Here is a 10,835-nt window from a genome sequence, read left to right as displayed (position 1 = left end):
GGACCCACGGCTGCTGCGGGGGGCAAGAGACAGACCCACTCCAAACAGCTGGAGCAGCTGCAGGTCTCTGTCAGAGAAGCAGTTTATTATTTAAAGAGGAAGAGGAATCGTGCCTATAGACATGGAAAGGGGAGCACCCACTACTCCACCTGCCCAAGCAGACAAGCCTGGCGAACAGCGAAGGAGGGACAGGGAGAGCAGCTCACGGTTCCCCAAACCAGAGGGAGCAGGGAGAAGGGCTGGCCAGAAAAGAGTGAAACTGTGGTCCAGGCATTCACACTGTCTGCCTCCCAAAGACAAGGCAGACAGGGCACGGGACAGAGGCACTTTGGTCCCTTCTGGGAGGTGCTTTAGGGCCCAGCCTCTAACGGGGCGCGCGCCATCTCTGCAGCATCTGCCCTAGCTAAAGCAAGACACAAGCTCCTACAGCACACACAGCATGGGGCAAGGGCGATCCAGGCCTAGTTCAAAGCTTTTGAGACAAAGAGGCATTCTGAAAGGTCTTAAAAATCCCTATTAGAAACCATTTTTGCATGGGACACCACAAACCCTGCCTGTCCTACAAGTATCAAAGGCTTCTGGACAAACGATGCCCCTGATGAAGCTCAGATGCTGGTATCACCCCTGCCCAACAGGGAACAGCAAAGCCGGGGCAGTGTGCACCAGCCCCACTACAGGGTAAGAGCCTCTCCTACAGCGTTGCGCTGCCCCACAGCCGCCACGAGCCCAGAGCCAGGGATGGGGACACGAGTGTTCAGAGCGAGCACTTTTCCTTCTACAAAAAATAAAGGGCACGGAGGAGCCTGATGGCCAGCACAGCCAGACTACGCAGCCTGGTCAGTTCTTCTTGCTGCCGGGGCTCTTATTGGTGAACAGGCTGACTTTGCTGGCAGATGCCATGGACAGCGAAGGAGATTCCAGTTTCACCTTATCCAGCAAAGTCTTCTTTATGGCTGCTGGGGAGATCGTCTCCTGGTCTGCCACCTGCTGCAGCTCCCTGCAATGAGGCGGTAGGAGAGAAAGACATAGCCAGAGGAGAAGACGGGGAGTGTGGGGGCAGGTTCTGCAGGCGCTTCAGCACCTCCCGGCTGCCCACCTTGTCCGGATGCACGAAGCCTCAACAGCGTTGATCAGGAGCGAGCGAAAGCCACCGCTCTCCAGGAAGTGCAGGGCATGGATGGTGGCTCCCCCGGGCGAGCAGACGTTGTCCTTCAGCTGACCAGGATGCTGCTCAGATTCCAGCAGCATTTTGGCAGCACCCTGTAGCGAGGAAAACAGCCGCCAGTGCTCTGGCTGAGGAACCGACTGTCAAATACTCCTGTTCTCCAGCACCCAGAGCAGCACCGAACACAGCGTGCAAAACTGGGCTCCTGCCCGACAGCCACCAGCAGGCTGCCAGAACGCTTTCCAGAGCTGAAGAAGCCTGCAGAGGGGTGACGGCTGCCCAGGCCCAGCTGCCGCACCACCCGCAGACATCTCCTGCATCCCCTCACCCCAAACTGCCGGCGGCCAAACCCAACACGGTTCGTTAAGCAGATTCAGGGAGAGAACTGAGATCATTTTGAACCATGCTGTGCAGAATACACCGTGCAGAGCAGGCACAGACCCAGATGTGTCCTGGAGGTGGAAATACTGACCAGCAAAGCCTGTGCTCCAAGCCGCACCGCCAGCCTGCGAGGAAGCCCCATCTTCACTCCCCCATCCGCCAGAGCATCCAGGGCAGTGAACGCCTGAGACCGGACAGAGGAAAAACGTGACTCGGTGTCTCTACTCCAAGACTGATATTCTCAGGGAGGAGAGAATCCAGAGCGCCAGGATCACACCACGTCTCCTGTCGCTTACAGACTTGACAAAAGCCGCCTCGGTACTGCACAGGGGCCGTGCCAGGCTTCCCGCCCGCTGGTTCCAGCTCAGGAGTGCGGGGCTGGGAGAAATTCAGCTTCTGTGTCACACTGACTACAGGCCCACTCTTTGCAGCATGGACACGGGTGGGCTGGACCGGATGGTCTCCAGAGGCCCCTTCCAACTCCAACCATTGTGTGCTGCTGTGAGTCTGTGACACATGGACACTGCACACCAGCTGTGGACTCCAGACTCATCTCATTGATAACACACTTTTGTTGTTGACCCAGACTGGCTATAAGCTGGTTATAAACTGGACACCTGTATTCCACATCCCATCACAAATGTGACAAGAAAACCAGGAAATGACAAACTGAAGTTGCACAGGCTTTCACCGCATGCAGAGCCTACTGCTCTCCCCAGGAGTGCCACAAGTTGAGGAAGCAGCACATACATACGCTGGGCCACTGCCACTGAGCCCTGTTACGGCGTCTATCAGGTCCTCCTCCACCTCGGTGCAGAAGCCGACACTGGCCATCAGTTGCTCCAAGAGCTTCCCGTCCTCCACATCCGCATGAGTCCCAGTGGAATAGACTGTAGCACCTTCCCGGACAATCACAGGGGTGTTGGTCATACACCTGATCACTTTTGGTGTGGGGCAGAAGGCAGAGAGTTTCTTAGGGCAGAAAATTATTCGAGAAAGAGACAAAGAAAGGAAGGAGAAAAATGAGCTTTAATGCATGTTTGGCGTACCAGGCAGGCTGTCTAGGAAGGGACTCCCCAGGGGCAAGGACAACACAAGCTGAGGGAAGGGACTCCTGCATTGCAAACTCCCTGCTTTGAGCCAAAGCAGCACAATCTCAAGCGTGAAGTCTTCTGCAGTACCAGCAAATAGGAACCTGGGCAGAGCTGCTACTGGGAACAACACCCCGAACGCCTCGTTCCCACCTCAACTCACAAGTCCCAAAAGCAGCTCCTGTAGACACTGAGCACCAAGTCTGCAGAAACTTGGGAGAGGACCCACCTCTGCTGAGAGAAAGGAGATCTGACAGCACCTCATGTAACAAAAGACCTGGCACAAAGACTTTCCCTGATCACAGGCAAAGGTGATCCAAGCAACCAGCTGGCTGCAGCCCGAGTTTGATCCTAGGAAGCACAAGTGACGTGTGTCCCCCGGAGCAGCTCCTGCGGGGCCGCAGCTGCAGGACCGGCCCAGGCCGGTCTCACGGTCCCCAGCCCCGACACCCCTCACCTTCTCGATGGAGCTAATGGTGACACCGGCCGCGCAGGAGACCACGATGTGGCGGGGCTCGATGTCGGGGCCCACTTCCTCCAGGATGAAGGGGATGATGGGCGGCTTCACGGCCAGGAACAGGACGTCGCTGCTCTTCACCGTGTCCTTGTTGCTCACCGTGAAGTTCACGCCCATTTTCTGCATGGGTTGGGGACAAACGGGACCGCTGTCACCCGGGGCGGCCCGCCGGGGGGAGCGCCGCCGCCCGCCCGCACTCACCCGCAGCCCGCTCACGGTGGGCAGGTCGGTGTCCGGGGAGCTCGCCGTGATCTTGTGCGCGGCCAGGATCCCTGCGAACGGCACCGCGTGTCAGCGCCGGCGGCTCGGCGGCTCGGCGCCGCCCGTCCCCGAGCCCACCTGCCGCCGTGAAGCCCCTGGCCAGGGCGAGGGCGAGCTGCCCGGCGCCGATGAACCCCACGCTCATGGCGGGCGCAGCAGCAGGCGCGGGCGCAGCAGCAGCAGCAGCAGCAGCAGCAGCAGCAGCAGCAGCAGCAGCAGCAACAGCAGCAGCAGGACCCGCAGTCCGGGTCCCGTTCCCGTTCCCGTTCCCGCCGCCCCCGCCGCCGCCTCCACGTGGCCGCGCGCCGCACAGAGAGGCGGTGCCGCGTGGCAGCGGGGCGGGGCGCCGGCGTGCAGCAAATCGGCGGGCGACGGGGCGGGGCCTCGGCTGTCTCTCTCCAATCAGGGCCGAGGGGCGTGGCCAGCGGCGCGGCGCTCGGCAGCTATTGGCGCAACCGGCGTCGGGTGTTGCATCATTCATCGCCTACGGGCGCCGTGTGCCACGCCGCGCCGCCAGGCGGCGCTAGCGCCCCGCCGCAGCCACGGGTGGCAGCGCGCGCCCTTCTGGAAGCTTCGGGCGGCGCCTCCCGGGCCCCCGGTTCATCCCGTTAGCGGCCCCGAGCGGCCCGGCCGGGGGGCTCAGTCCGCGCCGCCCGGCGTCCCCCCGGGGCTCGCCCGCCGCGGGGCCGGGTTGTGCCGCCGGGACCCGGGGTCGCGCAGCCCCGTGTGCCCGGCGCTGCCGCTAGATTTGCTGCATAAAGGGATTTTCCCGCGATCGAACCGGGGTGTTGTGGCCCGGTGGCCGGGCAGGTGATGTCGCGGCGGGACCCCGGCCCCTGCAGAACTGTCACCTGCCGCGCGGGCCGGGGCTTTTTCCCCTCTTTGCCGTGTTTCTCCCTGTTCCATTGACAAGGGAACCTCGGAGTGCGCCGGGGCGGACGTTGCGGGGACACCGAGCCCGGTCTGCAGCACCCACCCAGCCCCAGCCCACCGGAGGTTCCGATGCCTGTAGGCACAGCTCAGGCTGGGTCGGCCCGCGGTGCTGAGCGAGCGCGCAGACCCCACGCGAGTTCGCCAGAAGAGTGGGGGTCTCAGGAAGCCCGTTTTATGGCAAGTTACTTGATCACGATTTATTAATTAAGGGGAAAGATGAGCTCTGGAAATGGAGGAGGTTTTAATTAAGTGAATCATGACGGGGCTGGCTGGTAAGCTCACAGTGAGCAGATACGGGATGTTCTCTGCCCTCGATTGGGTAATCTCATAGTTTCCAATGGTTAGTGTTTTAACCACTGAAGCATGAGGTTTGGGGTTGTTTTTTTCCTCCTAAAAGAATGGATTGTTGTCCACACAATATTTTTTTGCCATTTTGACCATGCTAACATTTTTTGCTCAGTCTTTGGCTGGCAGATAAGGAAGCTGAATCTGAACACGCTGTTCTTGGCACTGACTTGTCTTCTCACTCCTCCGTCAGTGATACGATGATTTCCGTGTTAAATCCTGTTTCCTTCTTATTGTGAAGACACTAAATGTCACCCCCGTTGTCTCCCAGTTACCTGTTTCTCTTGGGCCCTTCAGCATGTCGCTGGCACTGGATAAGTCGCGTAGCTGAAGAAAGCGTGAGCCGTCTGAGGACCTTGGCGACCGCGCTCAGCACCCGAGAGACTCGCGGTGCCGCCCCCGGGGACCAGCGGCCCCTGCCCGAGCACCTGCTGTTCCCCCCGCCCTCCCCAGGCCACCGCAGATGCTTTCGGTAGGAAACATTCCTGGGTTTGCAGGTTTAATTTTACAGCAGAAGCCATGGTGGGTCACGGTCGCCTGCTGTGTGTGACACGGCTTCGTCTGAGCAGGCTGGCGCGTTTAGAGGAATGAATCGGGAGTGCTCCGGGCTCCCTCTGTGGCAGCCGCCCTCCGTGCGCCACCCTCTCCAGCACAAATGCATTTCTTTTCCCACGCTAGCGTTTCTCATTTGTACAACCCCTTCACTTGTTTGGGTGGCTCCCGTCGCGTTTTACGTCGGCAGCAGGCAGAGCCGAGCCCTGCGCCCGACTCCTTCTGCCCCGAGCGGGGACTCGCAGGGAGAAAACCGCTCGGCGGGCTGCTCAGCGCACCCCGTGCCGTCCTTGACCTGTTCCCTGGGCTCTCATTCAGCTGCTGAAAGCCGCTTCTTACCTGCAAGCAGAATCAGCCAACACAACCTGTCCCAACGACCTTTTCCTTTGCTTTCCAAACCCCGTACAAAGCACTGATGAAAAGTGGATTTCCTTCCTTTTTCCTGAGTGACTCTGCTACAAGGAATGTCAGCCTGAGGTCTTGCTGTCTTGTCTATGTGCTTTTTTGGGGCTATGCTCAGGCTCTAAACATCACAATAAATTGAGCTGTGCTTTCCAACAGAAAGCAGAAGGGCGGTGTCTGGGGAAATAAAAGCTGTGTGGAAAGCAAGATGAAAGAACACCAATACCTGGAGATGTAGTGAGTCTGCCTTTCAGCTTTAATTTGGTTAAAAAATAAATCTTGCTTCTGACAGTCACCTACTTCAGATATTAATCAAACCGATCTCGTCTGCTCACCTTCTGCACGAGTACTCACTGCTTTGCTTTCTCCCTGGATCAGAAGTTCGCATTTCAGCCTGAAACCTGAGCAGTGCACCGCGGGGCTTCAGAGCCGGCGTTTGCGGGCTGGGCCGGGGCCGTGCAGCTCGGTGCTGAGAGCCGGGAGCCCCAGCGCCCGGTCGAGCCTGCGCTCCCCATTTGGTGCCATCGGACACGAGTTTTGTCACGTCCCATCCCATCCGCGTCCCCCCAGTTTGGTCTTTTATCCAGCACTGTGAGAACAATTCTACTCCACCTTCCTTTCTCCATTCCCACCCTGCAGATTTATCTTTACGCTTTCGGAAAAATGTTATTGACATCAGCACAAAGAAACCGTGGCCTATGAACAGAGACAAAGCACCTGCCAAGGTCCCTTCTGGTCCTGCTGGTGCGCGGACGCCAAGCTCCGCCGTCGCGGGTCGGCTCTTCTGCGCCGTTTTACGGCGGTGCAGCCCAAATTCCGCAAATGTTCATTTCTGCGGTGACTCGGTGTTGGATAAATCGGAATATCCCATGCTTCTCCCCAGGGTGCATGCTTGAGGATGTTATCTGTGTGTGGCAAACTGCAAAGGAGAGGAGGGAAAAGGACTGGTAATCTTCAAAATACTATTGCAACTACGATGTTCTCAGAAACGTCCTGGCTGGCATTTCCCGCACTTGCAAGCATTTCGTGTCTGACCACACGGCCCAGACCAGCCCCGGCTGTTTTCCAGCTCCAGAGCTGCTGTTCCCTGCTGCATTTGACTTTCCCACTTCCTGGGCAGTCACTTGGTTACAGTTCAGCGTTGGTAGCAGTTCCAGGATCCCGGTGTCTGCTCATGCTGGGCCGCTGTGGCAGGAGGCGGCCGCCGGGGAGGAGCCGTCCCGCGGGCTGTGCTGCCGCGCCCGGGCTCCCAGCGGCCGGTGCGGGGCGGGGGCGGCCCACCCGCTGCAGGTCCTTCGTCTGCTGCCCTGGTCAGGCTTGGCCTTGGTTGATGCTTCTCATGCTCGTCCCGATCAGCGCCGCCTTCCCGCCTCGTCCCCGCGGCTGCTGCGGCTCCGCGGCGGCAGAGCCGTCTCAGAGGTGTGAGACGAAGCGGATGCGCTGGGAGTATGCCAGGTCCACCACGTAGAGCAGCAGGTTGACGTAGGTGAAGATGGCGACCACCAGCTGGCTGTCCCAGGGGCACTTGCCCTTGGCGCAGGCGCCGGGGCGCCGCGGGGAGCCGTACTTGCTGTCGAAGCAGAAGACAGGCCAGATGACGGCGGCGCTGACGTACAGCAGCACGGCCCCGAGGGTGTAGACCACCACCGAGCGCTCGAAGGGGAACCACGGCAAGGCCGTCTTGCCTGTGACGCTGAAGGCCACCACCACCACCGTCACCACGAAGCAGAAGCTGTAGACGGCCACGCACCACTGCGTCGCCACGTGCTTGCTGTACTGGCTGTCGTTTACCAGCGCCCCGAAGATGATGCAGGCCACGAACGCCTGCACGATTTTCAGGAGCCCGGAGACGGTGGCCATGTAGCTGGTGACCTGTCCCGGTTTCGCCCTGGTGAGGAACACCTCGGCGGCGTACGCGACGAACAGGAGCCCCGCGAAGACGCTGGCTGCGATGCGGAAGTCTCTCACCTCGCAGCCGATGGGGTAACAGCCCAGCTGGACGAAGTAGAGCGGGTAGATCACCGCGGCCGTGACGGACATGAGCGTGGCGAGCATGGCAAAAGCGGCCGTGAAGTTTCCCCAGGAAATGCTCAGGCAGCTGTGCAGGTGCGTGAATTCGCAGGTGATGATGAAGACAGTGATGGCGAAGCAGAAGGTCCAGACGAACATGCAGAAAGTGCCGTACGCCGCGCTGAATCCCCCCTGGTGAGCAACCAGGCTGAACGTGGTGCATCCAAACGTCATCTGCAGCAAACGAGCAATTCCCACAGGGGACGTCACAGCAGCCGTGTTCAGATACGGCCCTCCCGTGCTCTCCATCATCCTCCCAGTCCCGCAGACAATGCCCGTCAGGACCCCCCAGACGCCCTTTCAGGTTCTGCTCCTTTGTCCGAGTCACTGCCGGTACCGGCCTGGCGGAGCAGCAGCCGCGTCCCCGCCGCTCTCTGCCGGTGCCGGGAGCCGCTGTGCAAGACGCTGAGTGCGCGTCCTGGCGGCCCCGGCTGCGGCAGGGAGGGACGGCTGCTCTGCCACGATCGGCCCCGCTGCCGCGGGCTCAGCGCTGCCCCGCGCCTGCTCCCTGCGCCGTCGCCGCTCCCCCACGGTGGCCGGCGGGATCACTTTCTCCCCGGAGGGTGACATTTATTCCATTTTAGCTCTGCAGCTGTGGCTCTCTGCTGCGCCGTTTGCAGGCACCTCGGTGTATAAATAGGGGCTATATTAATAGTTCTGGAATGAGTCCTGCCCCCCCTCAACTGCCATGAGCTGCTGTTATTTAACACTGAAACCGTGAGCTCCATCAGAGGCTCCCGATTATCATCCTGCCGCTCCCCCGACGCGTTCGGGTCACCAAACCTGCCGCTGCCCCACGGACCCTGGGCTGTGACAGGAGCTGCGCCCCGGCGCCCCAGCCCCTGTGCGGGGACACGAGCCCGGTGGGGGACTCGGGCCAGGGGCTGCGGTAGCAGCTGAGTCACTGCTGCGCGTGGTCCGGAGCGGTGATGCATTTACCTGTGGGCTCTGGGCATCAGCCAGAGCACGAGGCTGTGAGACTCCGAGCACTGGACCTCACTGCCCTATGAACGCTTCCCATCTCTGTTTTACGGGAACCAGTTATTCTTGTATCTCTGAGTGCCGAAACCAAATAAAATTGTGAAAAACAGAACAAAATAAAAAAACAACAACCAAACAAAAAGCCTGCTTTGATATTCTTAGCTCTGTTTCGGAACAGAGATTTCACTCCACAGTGTTGAACCCTCCTCCTGCCCCATCAAGGCTTGCCGCAGGAGCCATTTCTGGCACACATTTCCCAGACTTGGCCTCAACCCAAAAGTCTCTTCATTCTAATTCTAAAAGCCCCTGAAAAGAATTCTGATGTAGCTTCAGAATGGGAAAAAGAAAAAACACAACACAGTAGAAAAGTTCCTTGCTCAGCTCAGCACTGCTGACTCCTCACCCACCGGCCAGCACCCCACGCTGCTCCCGGCACGGATGCGGGGCCGCCCCAGTGTGGAGACGGGGCTGTCCTGGAGCTCAGCACCACTGCAGGGACCCAGCCTGACCAGGGCCAGCCCAGAGCCTTAAAACCCTTCAAATGGTTCAAGATCATCATCAGCTGTGCTGTCAGGGTCTGTGACTTCCTAACTGGGAGCTGCATCAACCTCATGCTTGGTAACAACAGTAATTGCTTAATATCATTATTTCTTATTCCTATATCAATGTAATTATGTGACACCCACCAATGAATTGCCACGAGACACCAGGTACTATAAGGAAGAGCTGACAAGAGTGCCTTATCCTGCACAACTGCTCTGCCAGCTGGATCACGATACTAACCTCAGATTCTAAAAGAAACAGCAGAAAACTTGCACCTGGCGGGGATTGTTTCCGACCTGGAGTCACCACCGGTGTGACCCACACAGCAGCGGCACCGACAGGCAGAGCAGGGCCGGGGGACCGGGCGGGATCGTTCAAACCAGTGCTGCTGCTGGAAGTCACTTGGGATGCAGCTGTGGCTTAAGATGAGAGACAAACGGAGACACAGGCGCGTTACAGCAGGGCTGCTGACGGGAAAAACCAAAGGCTACAGCACTCCAGCAGCTCACGGTCAGCAGCTGGGAATCCAGGGATAACTTTATGGGATTGTTCACATGACAACAGTACAAATTTTGTGGATGTTACAGCAAAATTACACCTACCTTCAGCTTTGTCACCATCTCGTAACCTCACTGTCTCTTTCTCAAGAATCCCTCACACTTTCCTTAACAAGGCCTCTGGTGCTGAATGAACAAAACATGCATTCATTTGGGGTGGAAGTTGAACAATTAACATCACAACAACCAGGAAATGCAGCCAGAGCCAAGGAGCTGCAGGTAAAGCGCTCTCACCAGGGTCTTGCCCTTCCTGACTCGGTGTGAATCCCTCACCTCCAGCAGAACCCCCCAGGCTGCCCGGCCAGGTGCCGCTGTCGGTGTCGGTGCCACAGCACGGCCGGCAGAGCGGGATGAGTGTGGCTGCCGGGCTCCCACCGCACGGTCGGTGCCGCTCAGTCCCGCAGCACGGCCGGCAGAGCAGGATGAGTGTGGCTGCCGGGCTCCCACCGCACGGTCGGTGCCGCTCAGTCCCGCAGCATGGCCGGCAGAGCAGGATGAGTGTGGCTGCCGGGCTCCCACCGCCCCATCTGAGGACGCTGCTGTCCCCGTGCGGTCTCGGCCGTGCTCTGTGGCACCCAAACCAGCTGAGATCGCAGGCGTCGCGTTTCTTCTGGAGCAGCGGACGGAGGCACCGGCTCTGCGCTCCCGCTCGCGACTGCAGCTGCTGACGAGCCCCGTGCCCAGGTCTGGACCTGCTCGCATACAAATCCATACATTCTGCTCTCGGCTTTTGACTTCTTGGTTGCATTTGAATTCCGTTCAATCATGTGATGCTTTTGGAGACAATGTGTCCCTCTCAGAGAGGAAGCGTCTCCCCCAGCCGCAAGGTCTGAGAGTACAAACACATGGAACTGTGTTTTCCAGCCTTGCCCTATTTTGAAAGCGCATGGAATTTTTCTAGAATCAGGCCCTAATTTTCTGTGGCCTACGCATTGTGCAACCACACAAGCACAAGCAAATGTGAAGTCGGTACCAAGAACTGGCGCAGAATGGATGTAAATCCAGCCCCGTGCAGGTTTGTGTGCAGCAGCCGCACA

The 10,835-nt window shown here is 59.0% G+C and overlaps 2 protein-coding genes and 1 long non-coding RNA gene across 3 annotated transcripts; all 3 read right to left on the bottom strand.

Annotated features, from left to right (window-relative positions):
* Positions 1 to 66: 66 nt before the first annotated feature.
* PYCR1 (pyrroline-5-carboxylate reductase 1) lies at positions 67 to 3,719 on the bottom strand. The gene is made up of 7 exons (XM_065852626.2): positions 3,494 to 3,719; positions 3,356 to 3,426; positions 3,095 to 3,274; positions 2,297 to 2,518; positions 1,638 to 1,730; positions 1,097 to 1,260; positions 67 to 997 (listed from the first exon to the last, which is right to left on the bottom strand). The coding sequence occupies exons 1-7, from the start codon at positions 3,558 to 3,560 to the stop codon at positions 838 to 840; spliced, it is 957 nt and encodes a 318-aa protein (XP_065708698.1). The 5' UTR covers positions 3,561 to 3,719; the 3' UTR covers positions 67 to 837.
* Positions 3,720 to 5,880: 2,161 nt separating this feature from the next.
* Positions 5,881 to 8,823, bottom strand: MYADML2 (myeloid associated differentiation marker like 2). Its single transcript, XM_065852671.2, has one exon. The coding sequence runs from the start codon at positions 7,967 to 7,969 to the stop codon at positions 7,061 to 7,063; it is 909 nt and encodes a 302-aa protein (XP_065708743.1). The 5' UTR covers positions 7,970 to 8,823; the 3' UTR covers positions 5,881 to 7,060.
* Positions 8,824 to 9,344: 521 nt separating this feature from the next.
* Positions 9,345 to 10,503, bottom strand: LOC139829300 (uncharacterized). Its single transcript, XR_011741750.1, has 3 exons — positions 10,033 to 10,503; positions 9,844 to 9,924; positions 9,345 to 9,660 (listed from the first exon to the last, which is right to left on the bottom strand). It is a non-coding gene; the product is annotated as an uncharacterized lncRNA (long non-coding RNA).
* Positions 10,504 to 10,835: the final 332 nt, after the last annotated feature.

This window comes from Patagioenas fasciata, chromosome 18 (genome assembly GCF_037038585.1).
Source record: "Patagioenas fasciata isolate bPatFas1 chromosome 18, bPatFas1.hap1, whole genome shotgun sequence".
Classification (NCBI taxonomy): domain Eukaryota; kingdom Metazoa; phylum Chordata; class Aves; order Columbiformes; family Columbidae; genus Patagioenas; species Patagioenas fasciata.
The sequence above is the reverse complement of the archived record's forward strand: the minus strand, read 5'-3'. Positions and strand labels throughout refer to the sequence as shown.

What these genes read in the sequence shown, in the direction of transcription:
- PYCR1 (XM_065852626.2), bottom strand. Translation starts at nt 3,560, where the DNA reads ATGAGCGTGGGGTTCATCGGCGCCGGGCAGCTCGCCCTCGCCCTGGCC. An exon ending in CAGGGGCTTCACGGCGGCAG is followed by an intron (nt 3,427 to 3,493) that starts GTGGGCTCGGGG and finishes TGCCGTTCGCAG; the next exon opens with GGATCCTGGCCGCGCACAAG. An exon ending in GCTTCGTGCATCCGGACAAG is followed by an intron (nt 998 to 1,096) that starts GTGGGCAGCCGG and finishes GCCTCATTGCAG; the next exon opens with GGAGCTGCAGCAGGTGGCAG.
- MYADML2 (XM_065852671.2), bottom strand. Translation starts at nt 7,969, where the DNA reads ATGATGGAGAGCACGGGAGGGCCGTATCTGAACACGGCTGCTGTGACG.